Source organism: Bombyx mandarina, chromosome 15, assembly GCF_030267445.1.
Source record: "Bombyx mandarina strain Sakado chromosome 15, ASM3026744v2".
Taxonomy (NCBI): Eukaryota; Metazoa; Arthropoda; class Insecta; order Lepidoptera; family Bombycidae; genus Bombyx; species Bombyx mandarina.
In genome coordinates, this window is record NC_143221.1 from 2312143 (window position 1) to 2337753 (window position 25611).

Below are 25611 nucleotides of genomic sequence, written 5' to 3' on the forward strand. Positions count from 1 at the left end.
TCATTTACACACAACTTGACAAGGTGTTTAAATAATTACTAGTGCTAAAATACAAATAAATTTAATCTTCTTATTTTATTATTAATAAGTAATTAGAAGTTTAATTTTAATTAACGAATTTATTCTACCAAAATAAGTCAATTTTATTTTAGTTTCAGAAATATCAAACAATTGAGATAGGTATGTATCACCACGATTTCCCTCCAAAAATTGACAGCTACAAACAAATCGATTAATAATTCGTTCATTTTCGTTCAGTTCAATCAGTACAATAGTAACCGCGCTATGAGATGGACGCGCGTGCCGAGTGAACGAATCGGATATAATATTTCGACTCGACTTGAGTGATTCTCGCAATCACTATGAGCGAATACATTCATAGATAAAAAATCTTTATCAATATTTGTTATTTTGCACATAGTGAATGGACTTAGTGAGGTGTGTTGTTATCGAGTGCTTTGTTTTTTTTTTTCGGATTGCATTCGTTTTGTTTCCAGGTATGTCTTCGATTGTTTTTTATGAGAAATGTTTAAATTAACTTTGTGTATTAATAACGATTTTCAATACTTGTTAGTATAAATCACTAAAAATCCAAGTTAAAGCGACACCAGTTTGGTAAATATGCAAAAAAAAATTATATTAAAAAGATAATGTGTCCATTTATAAACTAGGGAACAGTAAAAATACATTTGTATATATAATTCTGTAGGCAAATACAAATTACTGAATATGCTTTGTTATAGTACGATTTTTTTTAAGCTAAGCCTTTTTTGAAATGACTAATACTTTCAAACGTAATTTTTTATCGCTTTCAACGTCAGACGAGTAGGTAGCGCTCCTGATGGTAAATAGTTATCATCACTCACGGCTCTCAATTCAATTAGGAGAACATCCAAACCACTGCCTACTGACTGACTGACCGAGGATTAGTGCAAAAGACTTATTTCATCAGTAAATATCCATCAAAACATAATCTGAAGGATTTACTATACTACAAATTGAATCGCCGTGAATCTTTAGACATGAAGTTGAAGCACCAATTCTATTATATCAATAAACGACCTTTTGACCTTGGACAGTTGTAACGTATGACTGCTAAGTAGCAGATACAGATAGGATGGCGGTGCTAACCCGTGCAGGCTCGAAAAACGCCACGAATAAACACATGCACATTATTATAATATTTACACATTTGTAACCTCCATATGATTTATGACTTATAGAGGTTATTATGTTATACAGGTGACGTAAATGTTAATTTCAATATTGAAACATTAGAAGAAGGAACATAAGAAATATAAAAACATTTTTGAATTACAAAATATAAAAAACACAAAAACTGGTGAAGCAATAACTTTAAATGTTGTTTCTCTTTATAGAGCAACTCAGTTAATGCTTATAGTTTTACTAGGCTAAGCTTTATTTTAATGTAAATAAAATAATACATTATACATTTATTACTAATAATTTACTCGGCTTACATATTATGGACACTCAATAAAGTAATATTTATAACTTTAATTGGAGATTAAACAGTGCTTATAAAATTTATAATGTAAAATAATTTATCTATGCATCCATTCCGTAAAATAGTCATAGTCATATTGTGACTCACTTGTCATTCAATAATATAATAATCATTCATGTTGTGAATCAAAAACATCACTGTTGTTATTATACAAACCACTGCATAGAAATAGGTTTTGTTATAGCTTTAGCTATGTTTGTCTTTTAATACGAAAGGTTATGACGTATCCGTCGCGAATATTTTTAAAATGTTCATATATTACAAAGTTTTTATTATTATTATCAATTTTATTGTCTTTAATCAGATAGTACTTGGAAACATTTTGATCGTGTCTGGTCTCTTCATATTTGTAACCTTAAACATTCTTCTAATTAATATCTAAATTATCTAAAGTGATTTATTGGTACAATAAATGTAAACTAGTTTTTATACACGATACAATTTAATAGACGGTTTGTTGAAGAAGCCTTTTATGTATGTATGATTGCCCTAAACACGTAAATACGGATCCTCCCGATCCATTAACGGTGCTTTTAGGTACTTCAAGCACCGGTCACCGTCTCCGCCGAACCCGTCGCTTGCGACGAGGGACTCGACGAGTAAATTAACCCATAGACACAGCCCACTGAGTTGCTCGCTGAATCTTCTCAGTAGGTCGCGTTTCCGATCCGGTGGTAGATTATGCGAAGCATTGCCCTTCATAGGACCAGTCTTAGCAACACTCTGGCTTGAGACCCGTGAGCTCACCTACATGTCAAGGAGAAGCTGAAATAGCCTCTCAAGGCTATCAGCATAGATAGGAAAAAAATTGCATGATAACGTGTATGCAAAATGCGCAAGCCTAACAAACAAAGTCGAACATACCTATAGTATATAATATCAAGAACATTTTGTGTTTTGTTTTGGACATATTTGAGATTTGAGTAAAACACTATTAGTTTATTCTCCATTGGTTTTAGCCGTAACAACAAATTGAAGTATTCGACACTTATAATTATTTCCCAATTTTACAGATGCGAAAGAGTAGGTATTTTTATTGATATATACATGAGCAGACGAGCTCACGAACTACACGATATTAGTTACGACACTATATTAGCGAAGCCCATAGACAGGGACGTCTTAAACTAGGATGGGGCCCTTGGGCACACAAGAATTTGAGGCCCTTTTGGAAAGTAAAAAAGCGAATTATAATTTAAAAAATTACTGAGTATGACCATTTATTGTAGGTAATCAAATACAGTATGATATAATATGTCATTAATGATATTAGAATGCTGCTGGTTTTTGGTTACGATTTCGATAACGGTTTCTTTCGGGATTTCTGTTGAGCAAAATCTTCTATTATAGGCATAATATATACCTTGTAAATACCTTCTGATTACTGATTTGTGAAAAAAGTGTAATGTGCCCGACAAAAATGTTTTGAGAATAAGCGGGTGAGAGAAATTGTCGGTCTTTCGGGGCCCCCTGAGAATGGGGGCCCTGGGCACGGGCCCCGTGTGCCCTTATGGTAAAGACGGTATTGCCCATAGACATATCACCATCAGACATGAAGTTAATCTCAATAGTTCTATCGTCAATAATATAACATGTGTAATACTAGGAAGACTGTGAGCTTAATAATAAAACACATATTAAATTATTTACGTAATTTATTTTCTATTATTTTGTGTTTTAAGTTTTGCAGTTCCAGTATCCAAAGTTTTTTTTATCGCCCAAGTTCTGGACGTTGGGAGTGTAAAGGGTTCAATATTATCGAATTAAATTAGTGAGATCGGATCGATGAAACAAAGGCAATTTAAGTCTTACTTACTAAACAGAATTGAGAATTCATCTCATTTCATTTTCTCCACCTTATCCCACTAGGTGGGGTTGGCACAGCTAATTTTTCTATTCCATTCTCTTCTATCAGCCGTCATCTCAACACTCACTCCTCTCTCTTTCGTATCGTCATTCACACACTCCATCCATGTCTTCTTCGGTCGACCTCTTCCCCCTCTACCTTATACTACCATTTTTAAATATTTTTTTTATTGTGTAGGTGGTAGGACGAGCTCACAGCCCACGTTGTGTTAAGTGGTTACTGGAGCCCATAGCCCTACCCATCACGCAAATGCGCCACCCGCCTTGAGATATAAGTTCTAAGGTCTCAAGTATAGTTACAACGGCTGCCCCACCCTTCAAACCGAAACGCATTACTGCTTCACGGCAGAAATAGGCAGGGTGGTGGTACCCACCCGCGCGGACTCACAAGAGATCCTACCACCAGTAATACATCCATTTCCATACATCTCCTAGTCACATGCATCTTCTCTCTACGCATCACATGTCCATACCACGCTGTCCCCCGAAATTGTACACCGACAATAATAATCACGAAACATTTATAAGCTTTCTACGTAACGTAACATATGCATATATTTTATTTTATTCCAAAACTTTACGAAGATTTTTACTTTCTAAAAATTCTTCACGGTAATGTCGTTTGGCGGAGCAATTCGATATTCGCGTGTCCACGTCGAATGTTACGACGGTGTTAAATAACACGTGTATAATGTTGCCGCAATCCGTGAAAAGAAAAAAAAGCACTTCATAGATCTTTAACAGAAATATAAGCCACGTTCTTCCTCAAAGAGACTTGTGCAGACTATTAAACGGCAGGACAAGGCTTTGCCCCTGGCGTTGCTGTGGTTCACGATGGTAACCATTCAACGATAGGCGTGCCGTATGCTCGTCTGCCTACAAGGGTAATAAAAAAATTGCATTCCATCACTTTCTTGATACCTTGAAAAGAAAACACGAAAAGGACCAACCAATGCAGATCTGACTCTACATACCTACAAATTATATACATAAGTCGAAATCGACAATGTCCTCCTCCGATAGTGAGCAGTGACTTATAGCATTGCATTTTAAATACCTAATGTAAATTTAGAAGTAAACAATTTATGTTTAGAATTTATTTATTCACTAGCAGTTACCCGCGGCTTCGCCCACTTGGTCAAGGAATAGTGGTCGCGTAATTTTACTAACGATAATAAAACAGTTTCCGGTGGGAATGGGAGTTTTATGGGATGAAAGGTAGCCAATGTCACTCTCCAGACTTTCACATCTATACTAATATTATAAAGAGGAAAGATTTGTTTGTTTGTTTGTTTCGAATAGGCTCCGAAAGTACTGGACCGATTTGAAAAATTCTTTTTCCATTAGAAGCCGACATTGTCCCTGATAAACATAGGCTACTTTTTTTTTTTTTTTTTTTTTTTTTTGTTTCATGTGTGTTTTAATGTTTCCGAAGCGAAGCGAGGGCGGGTCGCTAGTTTATAATATTAATAAAAGTATGAATGAAATACATTCATTGAATTTATAAGGAGTTCGAGAAAATGTGCAATGTACCTGTATACCAGATTGTTTTAGGTAGTTTATGAAAAAAAAAAACAGAGCGTTCTTACGAAAATTAAGGAAGTTAATGTACCGTTATATTCAGGTTAAAATCTTCAAGTACGCTTGAGATATGTACACATTAGGTATATAGCTTTGTTTCATTGCAAATGTAATCTTGCATATAGAGTTAAATGGAAATGACAAAAAAGCATTTACAATCAGTTATAGCTTGTCTATACGCCGCGTGGTTTTGAATACACCATCGAACTAATACATTGTTGGGAAGCTAAATATCAGAATATTAAAATGTATTGTTACGCCGCTAAGAGTAACGCCATCTGTCGCCGAATAGTCGAACAAATATCGAAGGATCTAGAAGCATCTAGAACGCTCGAGAAGTACAACGCCATCTATTGTCAGATAGAGGAAACACACAATACTCTACTTTTGTGGAATATTCTCGACGATTCTAGGGATTTCGTCTCGACTATAAAAGCGTTGCAAAGATGGCGCACATTCAGTAATCGGAACTACTCGAAGCGAAACAGCGAACGGATCACCTGAAGCGAAGCGGAAAAAGCGAATAGAGAATTTTAAAGTGTTTAAAGTGTTCGAAGTGTTGATTTTATTTATCCGGAACCCCAGCGCGTAACAGTATTATACTTTAATTTTCCTCTACTAAATGTTCATTTAGTAAAAGCGTTTCTTATGAAAATGACTTTGTGTTTTGTTAATTGCTCAATCGGTGCACGACCTCATGGTCCACATGTTATTAAGTGGTAAACAGAACACATATAGACGTCAATAATGTAAACACTGCCACTCAACTTGACACATAAGTTCTAGGCCTGAGTTCTATAATACCACGGTTGCCATTCCAATCGGAACACATTATTGTTTCGCGGCAGAAATCGGCAGAATGGTGGTACCTTTTTTTCGAGCTACCTACAAGGTTCCCGTGCCTTGGGATGCGCGCTGTGTGGGACTTCTTAGCCGAAGATGCTAAAGGCCAAGGCTGAAGGCGTTAAAACCTACCACCTACTAAATCGCCCGATGCTCTATCCCACCTGAGACAGACCAAGTTAGACAGGCGTCTACAACCAGACGCACAGCTCTTTTCAACGCCTGACCTACAGGGTCGTCGAGACGACAGTTCGTCAGACTGTACCTGTGTCCCAGGTAATGCCACATATGCCTCGGAATACCCCGCTGGACCTTAAGACGGTGGTACTACTCAGGCCCAGAGCACACTATCATCAGCGCATCAGTATTATCTATTGCCTTAAATAGGCACGTGGGCTGACCTCCCACTCAATGGATTCTCAAATCCGTATATATCACACATACATATGAGTAGTTTTGATAAATATCCTGCAAACTGGGCCCAATGACTGTGTCACACTAGAATTAAGCAAAATAGCGGTATATAGTCCATATGTACAATGCGAACCCTAACCGCACAACGAGAATGATTGTACCATGTATATACATACCATGCACTTAACTTGAACCATGTATATATGGGGTGTTCTAAGTTCGCAAACAAAAAGTCATTAACATACTCTCGTTCAGATACTCATAATTGTCAACATAAATCGATTTAATGATACATGTTTTTGCACGTGCTGTATGTTTCAACGAGGTTAATGACTTATTTGTAAGAAAACATAAATTTAATTTGCCATTCCATACAATTCTCTCGTAAAAATAACAAACTTAATATATTTTGTGCATCAAATTATATTCAACTTTGGCTACAATTTTGCTCTTTTGAAAAAACCTTTCTTTTTGTACTGTCAATTGATCTTTACAAAGCGGCTTTAATAGAAACTAGATGATGCCCGAGCTTTGCTCGGTTTTCTTTTTGATAACGCCATCTTGGTTAGTTGCCCTCAATTAAGAAAAATAGTATTATTATTCGCCAATAGATGTCGGGAAGAGTTGATTATTGAAAACACGAAAAAAACAACATTTTCTGAAAATAAATCATAGCTAGATCAATTTATCGCCCCTGAAATCCCCTGTACACTAAATTTTATAAAAATCGTTGGAGCCGTTTCCGAGATTCAGATTATATATATACAAGAATTGCTCGTTTAAAGGTATAAGATAAGATAAGATATACGTCATTTCTGATCCTCCCAATCTACTATAGGCTTTGCTATTAGGCATTCCAAGAAACGGCCACCATTCTCGGCGAACCTGTCGAATACGACGAAGGGTTTGTCGTGAAACTTAACCCACATACGCGGCCCACTGAGTTTCTCGCCGGATCTTCTGGATAGGTCGCGGTATGGTAGATTCATCGAAGCACTTGCCTGGGTAGATGTTAGCCAAAATCTCCCAGGCTGAGTCCCGTAAGCTCGCCTACACGTTACCTGAAGCTAACATAACTCTGAAGCTACTAGCTATAGTTATAACAAAAAATATATATAAATAATGGAATTGAATCCGGCTTGTAGGTCCCATACGCCACCCGTCACGGCTCTTCATACAATACGTCCATACAATGTTACCGACAAGTTGTTGTTCCGCTGTGCGGTTTGAACGAATGGATGGCTGAGTTCTACACTCACAGCGACAATGATTTCCACGCTTCGGTACATTTTGACTAATAAAAAGTACTAATTTGCTTACCGGTGGCAGTGAACGCATACGAGTGATAGACTATGGCAACATTTCGTCGGGGCTTAGCTGAAATAGCCTACCAACGAATAGGCAGGGGAAAAAAGTGGCAAAATAGTTCGGAAAATAGTTGTGCGACTTACATGAGTTTTCGACCTCGTGTTTCAAAGCTGGTGGCGTGCATTCCTATTGTAATGCCCACGAACTTCGATAGTCACTTAACATCAGTTGGGCGCTGAACTCGTCCGAAAATTTTTTTTTTATTGCTCAGATGGGTGGACGAGCTCACAGCCCACCTGATGTGAAACGGTTACTGGAGCCCATAGACATCTACGACGTAAATGCGCCACCCACAAGATGTCCTACCACCAGTCACCTAGATAAATAAAAAACTTTGCCGCTACGAGAATCACTGAGTGACACAATCCCATTAATACACACATGTCATATTTCGTAGGCTTCAATCGAAATTAATGTTTTATTTTATTGCGTGATAGATGAACGATCTTTCAGACTACCTGGTGTTAAGTGGTTACCGGAGCCCATAGGCATCAACAACGTAAATGCCGTCACCCTCAAGACATAAATCATAAATCTCAGTTTATAAAGTACAAAGGCTGCGTCACTCTTCAGACCGACACGCATTACTGCTCCACGGCAGAAATAGGTAGAGCAGTGACCTATGCCGACTCGTAAAACCCTATCGTCAGTATTTATTCTGAGAAGGCCATATTGTTTCGATAAATCGAAGAATGAAGTTTCCATGTCCTTTACTTACAAGATTTATTACATACTCATGTTGATTCAAACCGGTTACATACATTACACTAAAATTATAATGTAGTTGAAGTTTTTGTTAAAGGTATTCGCTACGTATTATTTTCGATAAAACTTTACAATTTTTCTGATCGTCTGTCGACGAAGATTTTATTCATCGACATTTGAACTTTCTGCTAACCACCCTCCAGTGTTCAATACAAATTATTTCTAGACTCTTACGTTTTATTTCACACAGAACGAACTAACGATCAGGGCCCTGAAACTGCGATACTTTAAGACAAATACTTTTTTGTATGAAAACTAGCGACATCTTGTAGCGGATGCCCCTAAGCTTATATGTTGTTAAAGTTAAGGCATTTAATTATTGTATAATTAAACACAGAAAATAATAAAATAATAAATCGTACAAGTCTTTATTTGCTATAGACAAATTTTATCAATCTACTCGATATCATCTAATAAACTAATCGAACCGAAGCCATCTAGTGGCCGACGCCCGTAAACATTTTTGTTGAGTGCTTGAGTTGTTTATCTATAATTAATTTATGTGTATTATCTATGCTAACAGTTTCTTTAAATCTGTGCGATTTTAGTTTTCATCGTAATAGAAATGATAATAAAAAAATAATACGCAAGACTGACACTGTAACTCTACAATGTATTTGAATTATAAAGAAAAATAAGTATACTTTATTATTTTAACTTTAGTTGGCGTTATGCTCAGTGAGTAAACTACGAAGATCTATTATCAAAATGACAAGTCGTTGAAGCTAGTGTTCGCTTTGTATAAATGACGCAATTTTCAACATCAATCTAGCGCTTACAATAGATGATACATTAAAGCCTTTGTCAAACAGAACGCGTCCTTAGCGCGCGTCAGAGTGCTAAACTAACGCCGCGCTATGACGCCGGGATGTGTTGTACTACGGTATCATACCGTCAAACAGAGCGCCAGCGCTGTGAGCGCTATAGCGTAGCGCTCTGACGCGCGCTAATTACGCGTTCTGTTTGACGAAGCCTTTAAACTAAAACTTATTTTCTGTTGTTATTGTTTCAATGAAATCTTTATTTTGTCTTCGAAGCCTTTCTTTGTCAGCACAATGCAATATTAGTTTGGTCTTGAGTTATAAGTGAATGTAAATAACGTCCTATCGCCCGTTTGTTTTGATTAATAATTATTGTTTTAATAATAAACTACAAAACGTTCTTTTTGCTTAACCAGCAAATTTAAAAGAAAGCGGTCACTCGTGTCATTAGCATCATGGATTATGTATAAATTTATGCTGTATACATAACAATGCAGTGTTCGCAAGCAAAAACATTACAAGACATGCTCTAGATTTTTCATGTCGCTAATGCCATCTACAGTCCTTTACTGAAACTGTACAAATTGTATTAGTGTAAATTTTTAGGTATAGATGGCGCTGACTTTTAATGACTGTCAAAAACAAATAGTCGTTAAAGGCCGAGTAAAACAAGAAGAGTTTTTCCCGCCACACAGGAGAAGCGATCCGTTGGCCAGAATATCCATTTTAATATTTTACAAATTATTATTTTGTAATATTAAAATTTATTATTATTTATTAAATACACTGTGATTTGTAATTATCGACTTATTCATTTATTGTAGGTAAACAGTATAAGTTTTAGCATTACGTAATTTGACGGAATATCTTCTTCTTCTCCATCGCTCCCTCATTGCTGAGGATCGTGACACCGTTTCTGTCGACTACCAGTCTCCATCGGTTCCGGTCAGTTGCCTGGTGTAGTGCAGCGCTAAGTGGTCCGCTGGTTTGCTCGGAGATCTGGTCGGACCAACGTTTGGGGCTCCGGCCTCTAGGACGCTTTCCGTTGTCTACACTTCTATGGGCAACGTGGCCAAAGTAGTGCATTATGCGTTGCAGACAGGTGGTAGACAGGCGTTGAGCGTTCTCAGTTTTAAGCTGTTGTAGGACTGAGATGTTCGTGCGGTGGGCCGTCAATGGAATCCTTAATAGGCGGCGCCAACACCACATTTCAAAAGCATCAACTCTGTTTCGTTCAACTGCTTATATGGTCCATAATTCTGCTCCATAGAGAGCGATTTAAAAGACCAGTGACTGCACAATATGTATTTTGGTCCTATTCGAAATATTACGATCTTTCCAAACTTTGCTCAACTGCGCCATAGCTGTTTTAGCCATTCCAATACGTCACACAACTCTCCTTATCCGTAATCACAGAACCAAGGTAGACAAACTGGCCTACGGCCTCGTATTCTGCCAGAACGGACGGAATATCATTTGGTAGTAAAATTATTCTCTTATTTTTCGGCTATACGAATTCTATCTATCACTCAGTAATGATCGTGAGCCACATCGAGCGATGGTGAGCCAAGCAAACAAGAGCAAAAATTAAAATTATTTAAAAACTTAACCATAGTTTCTCAATCGATCTTAAATTGATCGTTCTTTCTCAATCGATCTTAAATTGATCGTTCTATACCTAGATTAAGCCAATTAAATTCTCGAAAAGATAAACATCTAAGTAATACTACATACATAGTACATATCAGCCGACAAAAGGCGGCTCTTTCCGCGCCCTCGACTAATAGATCGTAAGCTTTATCTATGGTCACGATCTGTAGTTTTTTTTGACACTATCTCTGCTGTGATGCGTTTTTTTTTTTTTTTATAAAAGAGAAATGTTTTGACCACGGTTTCGTTCGGGTACATAGACGGTTCGTTTAAAAGCCCGAACCCATTTTCGAATACTTCCCTAAGGCATTAGTGTAGACACTTACAGAATTACTAATGTAATAAATGAAGATATTACATAAATGTGAAAGTGTCAATAGAAAGTATTTATTATTATGAACAATTTTCCGTTTTTTTTTTTTCAAATTAAATTGGCATCTTTTTCTTTCTTATTGTTTTTTTAATGATTGAATTTCGCGAGGCAATCATAACACCACGTTGGTACCGTTGCGAATTCATATTAAGCCTCGTTTTGAGAAGAATATGCCATAATCCCCTATAAATACAATCCATTCTTGTACGCGGCAAATTTGAATTGGAATGATCTAGATTCTACTTGTTTAAAAAATAAGAATAATATCAATTTTTAAATAACGAACGCCAGATTAAGGGGCCTAATAAAAATTTATTAAAAAAAAAAGTGTTTTTCGGGAACACATGAACAGATCATAAAGTATTTTTTTGTAGATATTAATCGTCGATCATCACAAGACTGGCGTGGCGGCTTCCCGCGCTCGGAAGACGGATGGTGCGCACGCGCAGCCTATCTCCGGTCACGATCTTTACGTACAGATAGTTTTTTTATTAGGCCTCGTTTTGGATTAGTCGAATTGCGTAATATTGTTGATGTAGCAATGGACTTTGGTAGGTATACGAGAACAAATTAATACACTTAACTTTTACAATGTTCGTACTCAATCAATTTAGTCAATCATTCTAGTTCCTTGTTCCGCCATGATTTTTTTTCAACTTGCCAATAATCTATACTGCACTAAATCTACAGTGCTTTTTACGGATGTTCCATTATAACTACTGAACCATGCATTCGATTGACTTGAAACTTGGTATCCATGTAGAAAATACATGTACTTAATGGATAGACTAATATTTATATGAGTGTTGGACTCTATACAACAGTTACTGGGGCGTTAATGATGAGAATCTTTGTGGGGGTGAGAATAATGTTAATTTTAAATGCCCAGCGAAGCGGACGAGTACAGCTAGCAAATTATAAGAGACTTTATTTAAATTTAAAAGCAATCAATATGTGGGATAATATCAATTAGTTGTTTAAAATTACGAAATACAAACATAAAAAATCGGAAGAGAATGCCCATGGCATTAAGTCCGCCTGTGTACAAGTTTTGTTTTGTGCATAAAGTATAAATAAAATAAATAAATAAATAAAAAATCGAAATATCTTGAAATCAATACAAAAATCGCAAACACTGTCGTTGAACTTGTGTTATTAGTGCATGGTAGCGCTAAGTTCGTTTTGGCCTCTAACGACATCGCACGCGGTAAATCCGCATTCAATTTGCAAAGCTTGCCCTGTGATTCTTTTTCTGGTGTTCAAACCTTCAAACCTTCTACTCAACTTCAAAACGATGTCTTAAAGGCATAGAGAGAATTTCTAGTTCATAATAAAAAAAATATATTACCGTTTTGCATATAATGCGTATATTACATTAAAAATGAAAGTAGGTGACGCTGGACGCTTCGAATTACTCCCACCTCTTCCCTGTCGTCTGACCAAAGTAGCATTATCTTCACTTATTTCTCCAACTAGCGCTCTGTCGTCAACGACGAAGAAAGTTTATAGAGTAGCATGTTTATTGCACCATATAATTCACACATTTCGGTGTTGTTCATTTATTCCGGTAGCTGGAAACGAAGTAGGTTGTGACGTATGAACACGTATCCTAAAAAGCACTGCATTCCGGGCCGTAAAATATGTTTTGACGAAACATTGTCACAGCTGCACGTTTGACATTACGAAATCGTTCCAATTTCAAAGTAAAACAAAAAAAATGTACACAGATAACATTGATACATTCAGCGGAAGAACTTAAGGTATCTGGACCGCGTTAGGAATTTATTGTAGACTAATTAAGTGGAAAAACGTAGTCGAGAAAGACGGAAGAGAATGTTTTTAAAGTTATATAGCGTTGTCTTTTTTTTTTCGAAATACTTTGAATAGAACACACAATGATTTTTATTTATGTCGTCTCGGTAGTTTATATTTGATTTATCCTGTTTGTATCATACTGGTGATAGACCTTAATATTACTCGCACTATGAGAGATGCTTACGTCCTATCTATTTAATGCCACAAAGCAGTCATGCGTTCGGTTAGAAAGGGCATACTGTTACCCGCAAGGGTAGGTACTACGTCTTTTTTTTCCTACCTATAGGCTTCAATGACTATATCAGCGTTGCCTTAGCGTGTAGGTGAGCTCTCGGGGCTCAAACCGGAGGTGTTGCTAACGCTGCACGGGAAGAGCAGTGTTTCGAAGAATCTACCACCGGATCGGAGCCGCGACCCACTGAGAAGATCTAGCGAGAAACTCAGTGGGCTGTGTCTGTGGGTTAATTTATTCGCCAGGCCTTTCGTCGCAAGCGATGGGTTTGGTGAGGACGCTGACCGGTTACTACCTCCCTGTCTACTTTACACCACGGAACAGCCATGAGGTAGGGCTAGAACTGTTCAGACAGCCGGTATACTCACAAGGTCTCAAGGTGCTGGCATCCACCATGTGATATACCTGGTCTCAGTAATCACTTCGCAAAAACAAAAGGCTTATGAAAAAAAGGACTGATTTAAACATTTTTTAATTGTTAAATAGCTTCAACATGAAACAGCTTTAGTAGCTAGTTCGTATTTCTTCAAATCATTATTCGATAGTAAAACAAATTTTTAGTCTGTAACATTAACGCTAATCATACCAACACTTACTGGTACCTATTTCTACAATAGCGGGTACCTACATAACGGTATAGGTATGATAAGTATTACTAAAAAAAGTGTAATAATTGTAGATTTATTGTTAAGAAAAAGTCATGAAGTCTAATTTGCAAAAGCAATAAGAGGATATGTGCATTTTCAATGTAAAAGTTCAAAATGGGTCATTTGACCCGTTATGGTATGTTTAGTGTTAAATGTACCGTCATCCTATTTCCCACCTAGAAATAAAGGTAGCCTCTATTTCTTTTCCTTTTAAACTATTCCCAGAACGAATTTCAAAAAAATTGGTTCAATTGTTATGGAGTCAAAACAAAACTGACAGCGTTTAATTCAGCTTATAAGCTAGCTGTGCATGCGACTCCACTTGCGTATTCTTCAAGAGTAATTAATTTCAATATTAAACTTACAACTCCATCTATCGAATAAGTGTAGTAAACTTTAATATCATTCGAATAAATAAAAGTGATCATTTTAAAATTCTAGGTAGGTAAGTAATGTTTGTAAGAAGTAAGTTTTGATTAAGATACATTAGGTACTTTTTGAATGATGCGCGCCCAAGGGCAGACCTCGAATAATTTATTAACACATATCTTAGTATGAATGGAACTTCAAAAATCTCTTATAATATTTAACATTTTTTCTTTTCATTCCAATTTTCCAGCACAGCCAGCACATATGACCATAGAAATATTTAACTTTGCTTATTTATATAAAAAAATCAAAATTCAAAATAATTTATTTCAACTTAGATGTCAGTACAACACACTTGTTAAATGTCAAAATCTAATTATCAATGTTAACTTTACCACCGGTTCCAAAAAAAGCCACAGTCCTGAGAAGAACCGGCGAAACAAACTCAGCGGGCTTTTTTTTTGTTTTTTCTTAAATATATTTTTTTTTATATATTTACAATAAACGTAAAAACAAGTCAAAAATACAATTAAACAAAAATAAATGAAAAATGAAAAGGCCAGGAGCGAACGCCTCATTCCCACGTAGTGCCATCTAGTAAATAATCCTTAACTTTATAATATGCCTTGTTGCACAAACGTTCCTTCACAGTTTTCTTAAGTCTATGAACAGACATTCATATACATAATAATACAGACATAGGCTATTTTTTTCAATTCATATTTAGACCGGATTTACTGTACCATAATAATTGTATGCGAGTTAAGTGTTATCGACACGAATTTTCCAAAGCCATTCCGAGTCGGTGCAGTAAGCAACGTGTGAAACAACCGAGCCAACGAAGCGAAACGATATCTCGCTTAGAAATAAATGTGATTTAATATTAGATTTTATCTATTGTTATTTCATTTATCACTTTTCTTTTAATAAAGTTTTATTATGTCTCAATCTGGAATTCGTTATTTAAGAATTATTATATTTATTTTTTAAACAATTAATATCTTAATATTTTAACTTAATATTTTAATACTTAATATTTTTACTGGTGGTAGGACCTCTAGTGAGTCCGCGCGGGTAGGTACCACCGCCCTGCCTAATTCTGCCGTGAAGCAGTAATGCGTTTCGGTTTGAAGGGTGGGGCAGCCGTTGTAACTATACTGAGATCTTAGAACTTATATCTCAAGGTGGGTGGCGCGTTTACGTTGTAGATGTCCATGGGCTCCAGTAACACTTAACACCAGGTGGGCTGTGAGCTAACCATCTAAGCAATAAAAAAATAAAATAAAAATCTAGATTATTCCACAGATCAAATTTGTCGCGTACAAGAATGTATTGTATTTAAAGGGGATTTATGGCATATTATTCTCAAAACGAGGCTTAATAACAATTCTCAACGGTACGAACGTGGCGTTATGTTCGTTTGCTTGCGAAATTCAATCATTAAAAAAAATTAGAATAAAAAAATATGAAAATTTAATTTAAAAAAAAACGGTAAACTGTTTTTAAGTAAACATTTTTTATTGACACTTTCACATCTATGTAATATCTTCATTTACTACATTAGTCATTCTGTAAGTGTCTACACTAATGCCTTAGGGAAGTATTCGAAAATGGGTTCGTGTTTTAATTACCGAACGCCGCTTCGGATTCACGTAGGTACTTCTCTCAGAACTATATAGATATAGTTAGGGTAAGTAAGGTATACGTAATACTGGGTATAGGTAACGCATAGTAAAGGTAAAGAGATATAGTTAATTCGGTTTATCAATAAAATATGACACGAAATTAATAAATTTCTAAATACAAATAAAACATTACCTCTCAAAGCCCGGAGGAACCGTTAGGAATGAATCTTCTTATCTATAAATATATTCTGTTAGTACCAGCGGATTTTTGGTAAAATATAATTTAAATGTCCAGTAAAACGTTTATTAAGACAATACATTTTAATTGATCACTTATTAGATCATATTTTAAAAATACAATCGCAATTAACAAAACCTAATAAAAAACTTCTTCTTAGGCCCACACTCTTGTCAGAGCGGTCGTGTTTACGCTGATGATGTTTAAGAAGAAGCATCAGGTCGCCTATGTTCTCGTGGATTGCCTTCCTCTGAGCCTGGCTTCCAGAATGATAGTAAATGGAAGCAAATAAAATGAGCGTCTAAATCAACTTACGAAAACATTATACGCACGATTTAAAATTTAATTCGTTACGTCGATATTTCGGCTTGTTGCAAGCGCCATAATCACGAAGAGACTTACAAAATGAGAAAACTTAGCTAAGGACCCGTTGAATATTAGTGTGCAGTATCACATGAAGGCTAAAGTGTAGGCTAATTTGAAGTCGTCGTGGCCTAAAGGATAAGGCGCCCGGTGCATACGTATCTAGCGATTCGCAGGCGGGTACCAATTATTCTAATAAAATATGTACTTAACAATTGTTCACGATTGACTTCTACAGTCAAGGAATAACATCGTGTAATAAAAATCAAATCCGCAAAATTGCAATTTGCGTAATTACTAGTGGTAGGACAACGCGTGAGTCTGCACGGGTAGATACCACCACCCTGCCTATTTCTACCGTGAAGCAGTAATGCGTTACGATTTGAAGGGTAGGATAGCCGTTGTACCGTTAAAACTGAGAACTTATGTATCGAGGTAAGTGGCGGTATTTACGTCGTAGACGTCTATGGGCTCCAGTAACCACTTAATTAACACCAGGAGGGCTGTGAGCTCGTCCACCAACCTAAGCAATAAGAATATATATATAAAAAAATCGTCAAATATTATCGGGTAGTAAATTCAAATGCCACTACATGCACAACGTAGTGAAGTTAGCTGACAGATAATGATAAGACATTAGTATTCTGACAAAATTCGGTGCTTTGAGTTTGATAAGCGAACTAACCCATAGACACAGCCCACTGAGTTTCTCGCCGGATTTTCTCAGTGGGTCGAGATTCCGATTCGCTGGTAGATTCTGCGAAACACTGCTCTTGTTAGGGCCAGTGCGTAGCCGCTATAGCCTCTTGGACTACCGGCGAATAGGTGGCAAAAAAATAATGAAATTGTCTTATCGAAAGATTCATTGTATTTGTTGACTTGTTGTTAGTCGACTTCAAAAAAGGATAAGGTCATCGATTCGACTTTTTGTTACTTTTTTTGTGTGTGTTCCTTCAGGACTTATTTTTATAACTAGACCTATTATCATGCTTGTTTTTGTTATTTGAAGGCCGCTACTTCTTATGTGGTAACATCTAAATTTTATCAAGGTCTGGCCAGTTCTTTCTGTGTCATCCTCAATAATGTATTTGGACTTCGTATACATTGACGACTTTGTTTTTTTGAAGTCAGTTTTTTTTTTTTTTTACTGTTCTCTATCATTAACACGAAACACATTTAGACGCACCATTATCTATCAACGTCGCTCATGTACTTCTCACTTCTCACACTCCCCCCCACTATCAAGACCCTTCGTCTCGTGACTGCGAAGTGTTTTTCCTATCACGCTTTAATTAATCATTGAAGACGAGATAAAATTATCTTATCAACGAACCGTTACGCTTCGTTATATTAGATTTAATCTCTTTTGTTTTAGAGACGCGAGCGAGGGCGTGCTTGTACCCGGCCGGATTGCCAATAGTCCTGCCGTTTTCACTGCCAGGCGCGAGCGGCCGTTGCCAGACACGGTGAGCCGTGCCAGCCCCGATATTTATAACCGGAAGTGACGAAATGGGAGGATGGCAGCTGATTTTCGTGGCCCTCCTGGGCCTGGCGACAGCACAAGGCCCCGAGAAACGTGAGTTACATAATTTTTGTATTCGACTGGCGATTAAGCCCTTTAACCCTTTAGCCCTTTATTTTTTTACTGGTGGTAGGACCTCTTGTGAGTCCGCGCGTGTAGGTACCACCTATTTTTGCCGTAAAGCAGTAATGCGTTTCGGTTTGAAGACTGAGGCAGTCGTTGTCATACTTGAGACCTTAGAACTTATATTATAAATATTTATTTATTTATTATCTCAAGGTGGGTGGCGCATTTACGTCGTAGATGTCTATGGGCTCCAGTAACCACTTAACACCAGGTGGGCTGTGAGCTCGTCCACCCATCTAAGCAATAAAAAAAATAACTAGCATGTAACACATTAAAATCAATAGTTTAGGTTACGTAAAACGTGATGCGTGAAATACGCAATTATCGCTATGTAATTACGCCGCTAGGGCGTATTATGTGTGCTTAGTGCGACTTTTTTTTAACTTCTCGATCGCGTAAAAGTTAACTCAAATTTCTATGTAGTTTGTATACAGAAACAGCGCCCCTAGCGGCAAACGAAGGAAAAAAATTCAACTTCATACAAATTTGAATTAACTTTTACGCTATCGAGAACGTTAAAAAACTCGCACTAAGCACACTGAGCCCTGGTCCCGAGGTGATTGTCCTCCTATTTATGCCGCGAAGCAATTGGGGCTAGAGGTTTGTGAAATGGGAGCTGGTCATTGTGAATACAACGGGCTCCTAACTATAACCAATTAACAGCAGATGATAAATCGGCTCATATAATAATTTAGCAGCAGATAAATCGTGCTAATCTGCCCATTTACAGAAATAAATAATGTACACAATAAACTGCGTAGAGAATCATTTACGGTGAAAAACATACGTCTAAAATATTTTAAATCAGAAAATTATGTTTCTCAATTCATCGCGTTACTTCTCTAGTCAGTTGCGTTTAAAATAGACATTAAAAGAATTAACCGAACTAAAAATTAATTTTATTTATTTCCATGCTCTTAAAACTGGGCAGGATATTTTTTTTATTGCCTAGACGACAAGAGTCTCAGTCTTGACAGTACAACGGCTGCCCCATCCTTCAAACCGAAACGCATTACTGCTTCACGGCCGAAATGAGCTGGGTACTAGATAAGTACTATTACGCACTGGGATTCGGGATAAATAAAACTGCCACCGATGTACAAATTAAAACTTTATTTAACACTTAGAACACTTATAGAGCACTTTACAATTCCCAATCGCTTCTTCGCTTCGAGTAGATTTGCTTACTAACTGCCTTCGTGTCATCTCTGTAACGATTTTATAGTCATACATCTCTACGATTATCAAGAACATTTCCTGCAAGACTAGTCGTTACGATATGTGTTTCCGCTATTTGATGATAGATGGCGTTGCACTTCTCTAGGGTTCTCGATATTACTAGTTATTTTTATATTCGTCTTCTGCTAATCGACGACAGATGGCGTTACTTTTGCCGGCGTAACAGTACAGTGCGAACTCACAAGACGCCCTACCATCAGCAAGGGTTTTGGAACGGAAGTTATACTAGTTATACTACTAAGTATTTACTATCTAAGCCATCGATCATTGATTTGCGCGTCAACTTTCAATTTAAAATCACTTTTTCAAGTCAGTGAAAATGACGTTCCAAGATTTCGTTACATGCAAACAATAATAGTAACGAGCTTAAACACCAGACATTTATTGTTATAAAAAAAACAATAAGGAAACATTTACGAAAGCATTACCTTTTAAATGACACAGATAATTTGAAACTACAGCCAAACAATTAAAGCTATATGCAAACAGAAGCGATCGTTATTTTTATAAACATTGCTCAAGCTGATAAAATTACTTTATTTGCTTACCGACAATACCGCGAAAAACTTGTAATCTCGATGTCATCGACGATCTTACAACACACACTACATGATAATATTGTAACAAAATATAAATGACTACTAGCGCCATCTGTCATAAATTATGTGGACGACTTTGACAATAACTCGTTATTATCTATATATTAATACGTGAAGCAAACACTTTGTATCCCTTTTTACGAAAATTGCGCGAACGGAGGGGTATGAAATTTTCCGCACTTGTAAAGAATTTTTTTTTAAATAATGCATAAAAGATACATTAAATCAAGAAAGAAAACATTACACACACTACATAGGTACCATGTATTTGACGCACACACGCATGCATACTATTTATTGTCAAACTTTTGTTCTTGACGTCTGTGATCAAATCGAGAATAGATTAAATATGGTTTGTATTTATTAATATTTTTTTATAGTGTAGCCTTGGCGAAATTTGTGATTATAGAAGTATAAAATACAGTCATAATAGTGTACAAACTTATACAATTGCAATTCATTATAGTCGAATTACGACTACTGCGGGACCTCTAGTAGAGTAAAAAGGCCATTGCGTGTATTATCAGTACACAGACACATAACAATGTTGAATACAAATTATGTAATTCGTTTTCAGGAGCACATCCATTTTTGTGTCACTTTGAAATGTATATGTAATATGGAATATAAATTACTTCTTTAGTGTGCATCTGTAACTGAATTAAGTTTTTTCATTACTATCCGAATAAGTTAGTTTCAATTTAAGACAAAATTCACAATGACAAACCAATAGTCTAGAATATTACTACACCATCTCCTCCCGTGTTTTTTGTAAAGGGCGACTAAGGGATTCAGTGGAAAATCTGTTTAGGTGGTAGGCCTAACATAAGCCTGCACTAATAGACATTACCTTCTCTACTTCTGCCGCGAATAAGCCATGTCTTGTGTCTTGAAAGCTATGGACATGACAGCCGTCTGCAACTGCTGAACAACTGTTGAATTATGTAGGTACACCGCTTTGGTAAAAACAAATGAAAAACGCTGTATATTCCTGTCGAGACAAAAATAGGTTTTAAGCCTTCGTCAAACAGAACGCGTAGTTAGCGCGCGTCAGAGCGCTAAACTGGCGCCGCGCTATGACGCCGAGATGTGTTGTACTACTATGGTAACATACCGTCAAACAGAGCCCCAGCGCTATAGGTACGCAGCGCTCTGTCGCGGCGTTAGGACGCTTTGACGTCAGGCGTTGTAATATTTTACAAATTTTATTTTAGCGTCCGAGTGAATGTGTATTAAAATACTAGATAATGCCAGAAAAAATAATATAAATATTTAGAAAATACCCATGCTTATACAATGCCACATCTGAATCACTCGATTCCTAATACTTTTAAATTTTCACACTGCTATCGAAAGGCACTATGATTTGGCGAATGCGTTGCGTCAAAGAGCGTTAGACTAGTCTAGTCAATTTGAAGAGCGCGACGTTAAGTACGCGGCGCTAAGTACGCGTTCTGTTTGGCGAAGGCTTTACTATACATTAAAAATAGATACAAACTTTTAGAACCAACTACGAACACGCAATGTAACGCAAATAAATACGAGTTCATACGATAACAACAAACTTACAGCATTTATACATAGCTCATCGAATCTATATATTAATACGTGAAGCAAAAACTTTGTATCCCTTTTTACGAAAATTGCGCGGACGAAGGAATATGAAATTTTCCACACTTATAGAGAATATAGAGAAGAAGTGCACAATGCTAATATTTTTTTAAAATTATGCATAAAAGATACATTAAATCAATGAAGAAAACATTACACACACTACCATGTATTTGACGCACACACGCATGCATACTATTTATTTATTGTCAAACTATTGTTCTTGACGTGTGTTGTCAAATTGAGAATAGATTAAATATTGTTTGTCTTTATGAATATTTTTCTATAGTGTAGTCTTGGCGAAATTTGTGATTATAGAAGTATAATAGTCTTTGAAAATAGAATCATAATAGTGTACAAACTTATAGATAATTTCAATTAATCACAGTCGAATTTCGACTACCGGGCGACCACTAGTTCATATTATTTGCTCACTGCATTAAAGTGCATTCCCTTTTCTAATCAGATTAGATTTTTTTCCCTACCTGTGCTGGTAGCCTTGAGAGGCTATTTCAGCTTCTTCTTGACGTGTAGGTGAGCTCGCGGGCTCAAACCGAGTGTGATGCTAACACTGGCCCTAGCAAGAGCAGTTTTTTTTTCTCCTACCTATGCTGATTGCCTTGAGAGGATATTTCAGCTTCACCCTAACGTGTGTAGGTGAGCTCACGGGGCTCAAACCGGAGTGTTCCTAACACTGACCCTAGCAAGAGCAGTGCTTCGCAGTACCTACCACCGGATCGGAAACGCGACCCACTGAGAAGATCCGGCGAGAAACTCAGTGGGCTGTGTCTATGGGTTAATTTACTCGTCGAGCCCTTCGTCGCAAGCGACGGGTTCGGCGAGGACGGTAACCGGTTTAGATATTAACATATAGCAAAGTATTGAAAATGGACCGTGTAATTACGTAAGTAAGATAAAGTTATGTATTAATTTTTGTTAATAGTAGTCAAACTATAGGTAAACTAAAAGAAAAAAACAAACTAAAACTAACCTATTGATCTCTTTTGACAATATTTATGAGAAAAATACTGGTGATACCAAATAATTCCGCATATTAAGAGAGAGAGAGAGAGAGAGTATTCTTTATTGTACACAAAAAAACAAATAAACAGTGCGATACATTAAAAACAAAAAAGTACACTTGGCGGTCTTATCGCTAAAAGCAATCTCTTCCAGACAACCATCAGGTGGACAAGAATCATTTGGAAACGAACTACGCGCGGTGTACCATTCCAGTGAAATACATATACATATATGTACACATACATATCTCCGTAAATATACATACAATTAATACAAAGTATAATATGATAATAATTATTAAAAATAAAAAACATAAATTAAATTTTAAATTATATTAAGTTGATTTCGAAATTTTTTGGATATTGTACACTTTTAATGCGAAAAGACGATTTGTTACAACCGATATTTATAATAAGCGCGAAGTGAAAGTGAATGTATATTGTGCGGTAGTAACGCGTCTGTCGTATTCCCACGATGTGAAAATATTAGCGTTTTTCATATTGAAATACTCTTACGTATTTCTTATTCTTCACTTCGATGTAATTGAATACTATAGAATTCTAGAAGGTTCTAGAACTGAAACTATTTAAATAATAGGTAATAAATCTAAATGAAATTCATATCGCGTATTATTAAAGCGATTTCAAAAATTATTGTATGTGAATGTACATATTTCATTGAGTTTTCTTTTTTATGAATTTGATTCGTGCTTGACCACAGCCGGTGTTAAGTGGTCAGCGAAACTTATGGAAATCACACAACGTGAATTACGCCATCAAATTTGTAATAACAAACTCAAACATCAATACGGACGTAATAATGTGATTTATCCCGTGTAAGAAGTATTCTTTGATTCGTTTGTAAGTTTTGCACAATAGTTGCCTCACCCTTTATAGTTAGATGGCTCAGTTTTGAACTTAGCTTGAGGACTTAAGCTCTTGCTAGGACTAGTGTTAGTAGTTTCCAGGCTGAGCCCCGTGAGCTCGCCTAAGCGTCCGATGAAGATAGCTATAGCCTATAAAGTTACTAGGAGAATAGGTACGAAAAAAGTTTCATATTAATGCTTTAATTTTTGGAATGGAATTCCTTATCCTACGTTTTGTTTGCGGGCTGAAAGACAAAACCTTCTCAGCGAGAACTAGATCTTCTCAGCGGGCTCTGATTCCGATCCTGTAGTAGATTCATTCGCAAAGCAGTTACTCTCGAGTTCTTAGGTCTCCTTTGGAGGCGCTCAGGCAGCTGTTAGCAAATCCCACCCCTCCTGGCTCAGCCCTTTGCTCGCCCAACTGTCTTGGTGAAACTGGAAAGGCCTCCGAGCCACCAGTAATCCTTCAATCATAAAAAAAACTAGACCGATAAGAGCGTTCATCATCATCATCAGCCTATAGCAGTCCACTGCTGGACATAGGTCTCTCCAATTGTTCGCGTAAGAGCGTAACAATGAAAAACAACACCAAAAACCGAAATCTTTTTGCAGGGATTGTTGAAGCACTCACCGATCACTTAAATGATTGATTGTTTTATCTATTAATTTTTGATAATTTTCAACACAATTTATTTATGTGTTTGTTGGTCCGTGACTTCGTCCATCCGTCTATCTAAGCAGTAAAATATATTACATATATTTACCGACCTATTAACTATTCAACTAGACACACATCTTGCTTGTGTAGAGATTAACAACATATCCTCTGAGTTTGAGTGATCACCTTATATGATAATGTTTGTAGGGCAAGGCTGATGGAATTTTTACGTACTCCAGTGACACATTTAACTAGAATAGTTAACAAATGAAATCATTCGTGGGAATAGTATAGTCGATATACTTTGGATGCAAATATAACATTTCCTGCTCTTTAGAATACCTATACTCGAGACAGCATCTTCAATTAAAAATCGTTAAGAAAATACTTAAAGAAAAGTTTGCAAGGAATTAATTTGTTATACAGTTGTCTGACTTTCTGTCTCCCCTAGATGAGGCATCTACAGTGATTCTCCATATTCGATCTTGACGTGCTTTTCTTTCCTCTCGAAGGTCTATCGATAACCTTCATTCCTGATACAATGGTCGCCGACAACTCTATTCAAGATAATCACGTCCACGTCTTTCTTGGACCGGTACTGCTTTCTCACTATTTATTTATTTATTTATTTATATATTTATTTATTCATTCAATCTACTTACAAATTAACAGTATAAACCAAAACATTTGTAAGGCATTAATAATTAGCTTAAGTAATTCCTAACAACAACAATAAATCGCTGCAAACCATCATGGAATATATCCATTTCCGGAGCATAGGCTAGCAAGCCATTGAGTAGCGAGACAGCACGATGCGTCGGGGAGTTAGCGGTGTGCTGTAAATATATAACTAAATCAATTGGCATGATTACGAAGTAAGCACTAATCAAAGCTCCCCTGAAGCATAAAACCAAAAATGTTGTTCTGTAAATGTAAATGTAAATTATCCACATTATTTAAATACCTAAAAATATAGCGATAAATTTAATTATTATCGATATTTAAAAAAAAAGTTATACCGTTATGTGGCAATATTCGCTGGCACAGATCACTCGGAACATCGCGACACAGATCATTGCCTACAATTCTGTTTTGTGCTGCAGTGATTAGTTTGAAATCGTTCAAATATTTAATAGTCAGAATGATTGTCGTAATTGTTTAGCGATAGAAAGAGACATCATATATTATAAAAGTATGATGTCCAGGTGCCGTACAAAAAAAAATCAGAGTTACAATACTAGAAAGTTTTTAAAACGACTGTTAAAGCTATATAACCCAACGATGAGCATATCGAATTCGACAAAATTATATTTGACTGATATTCCAATTATAAGATTTTGAGAGAATAATACTGAATAATTCGAAATGTCCCTTGTCCCCACAAGATCGAACCCACGACCTTTAGATTAGAAGTCCAACGCGCTAACCTCTGCGCCACAGAGACGACGCGGTTCATTAATTAGAAAAAGAAACCCATTTTTCCAATCTCTGAACTGCCTAACTCCAGATTTCAGAATAATTTAAGTGCAT

General features: G+C 36.5%; 1 protein-coding gene across 1 annotated transcript in view; it reads left to right on the top strand.

Annotated features, from left to right (window-relative positions):
• The first annotated feature begins 263 nt into the window (after positions 1-263).
• The window catches only part of LOC114242610 (prion-like-(Q/N-rich) domain-bearing protein 25), a 37958-nt gene continuing 12610 nt past the window's right edge, over positions 264-25611 (top strand). The window contains exons 1-2 of the mRNA XM_028173836.2: positions 264-497; positions 17814-18014. Coding sequence (XP_028029637.2) covers positions 17948-18014 — 67 coding nt within the window. The 5' untranslated portion in view covers positions 264-497; positions 17814-17947. The remainder of the gene's footprint in view (positions 498-17813; positions 18015-25611) is intronic.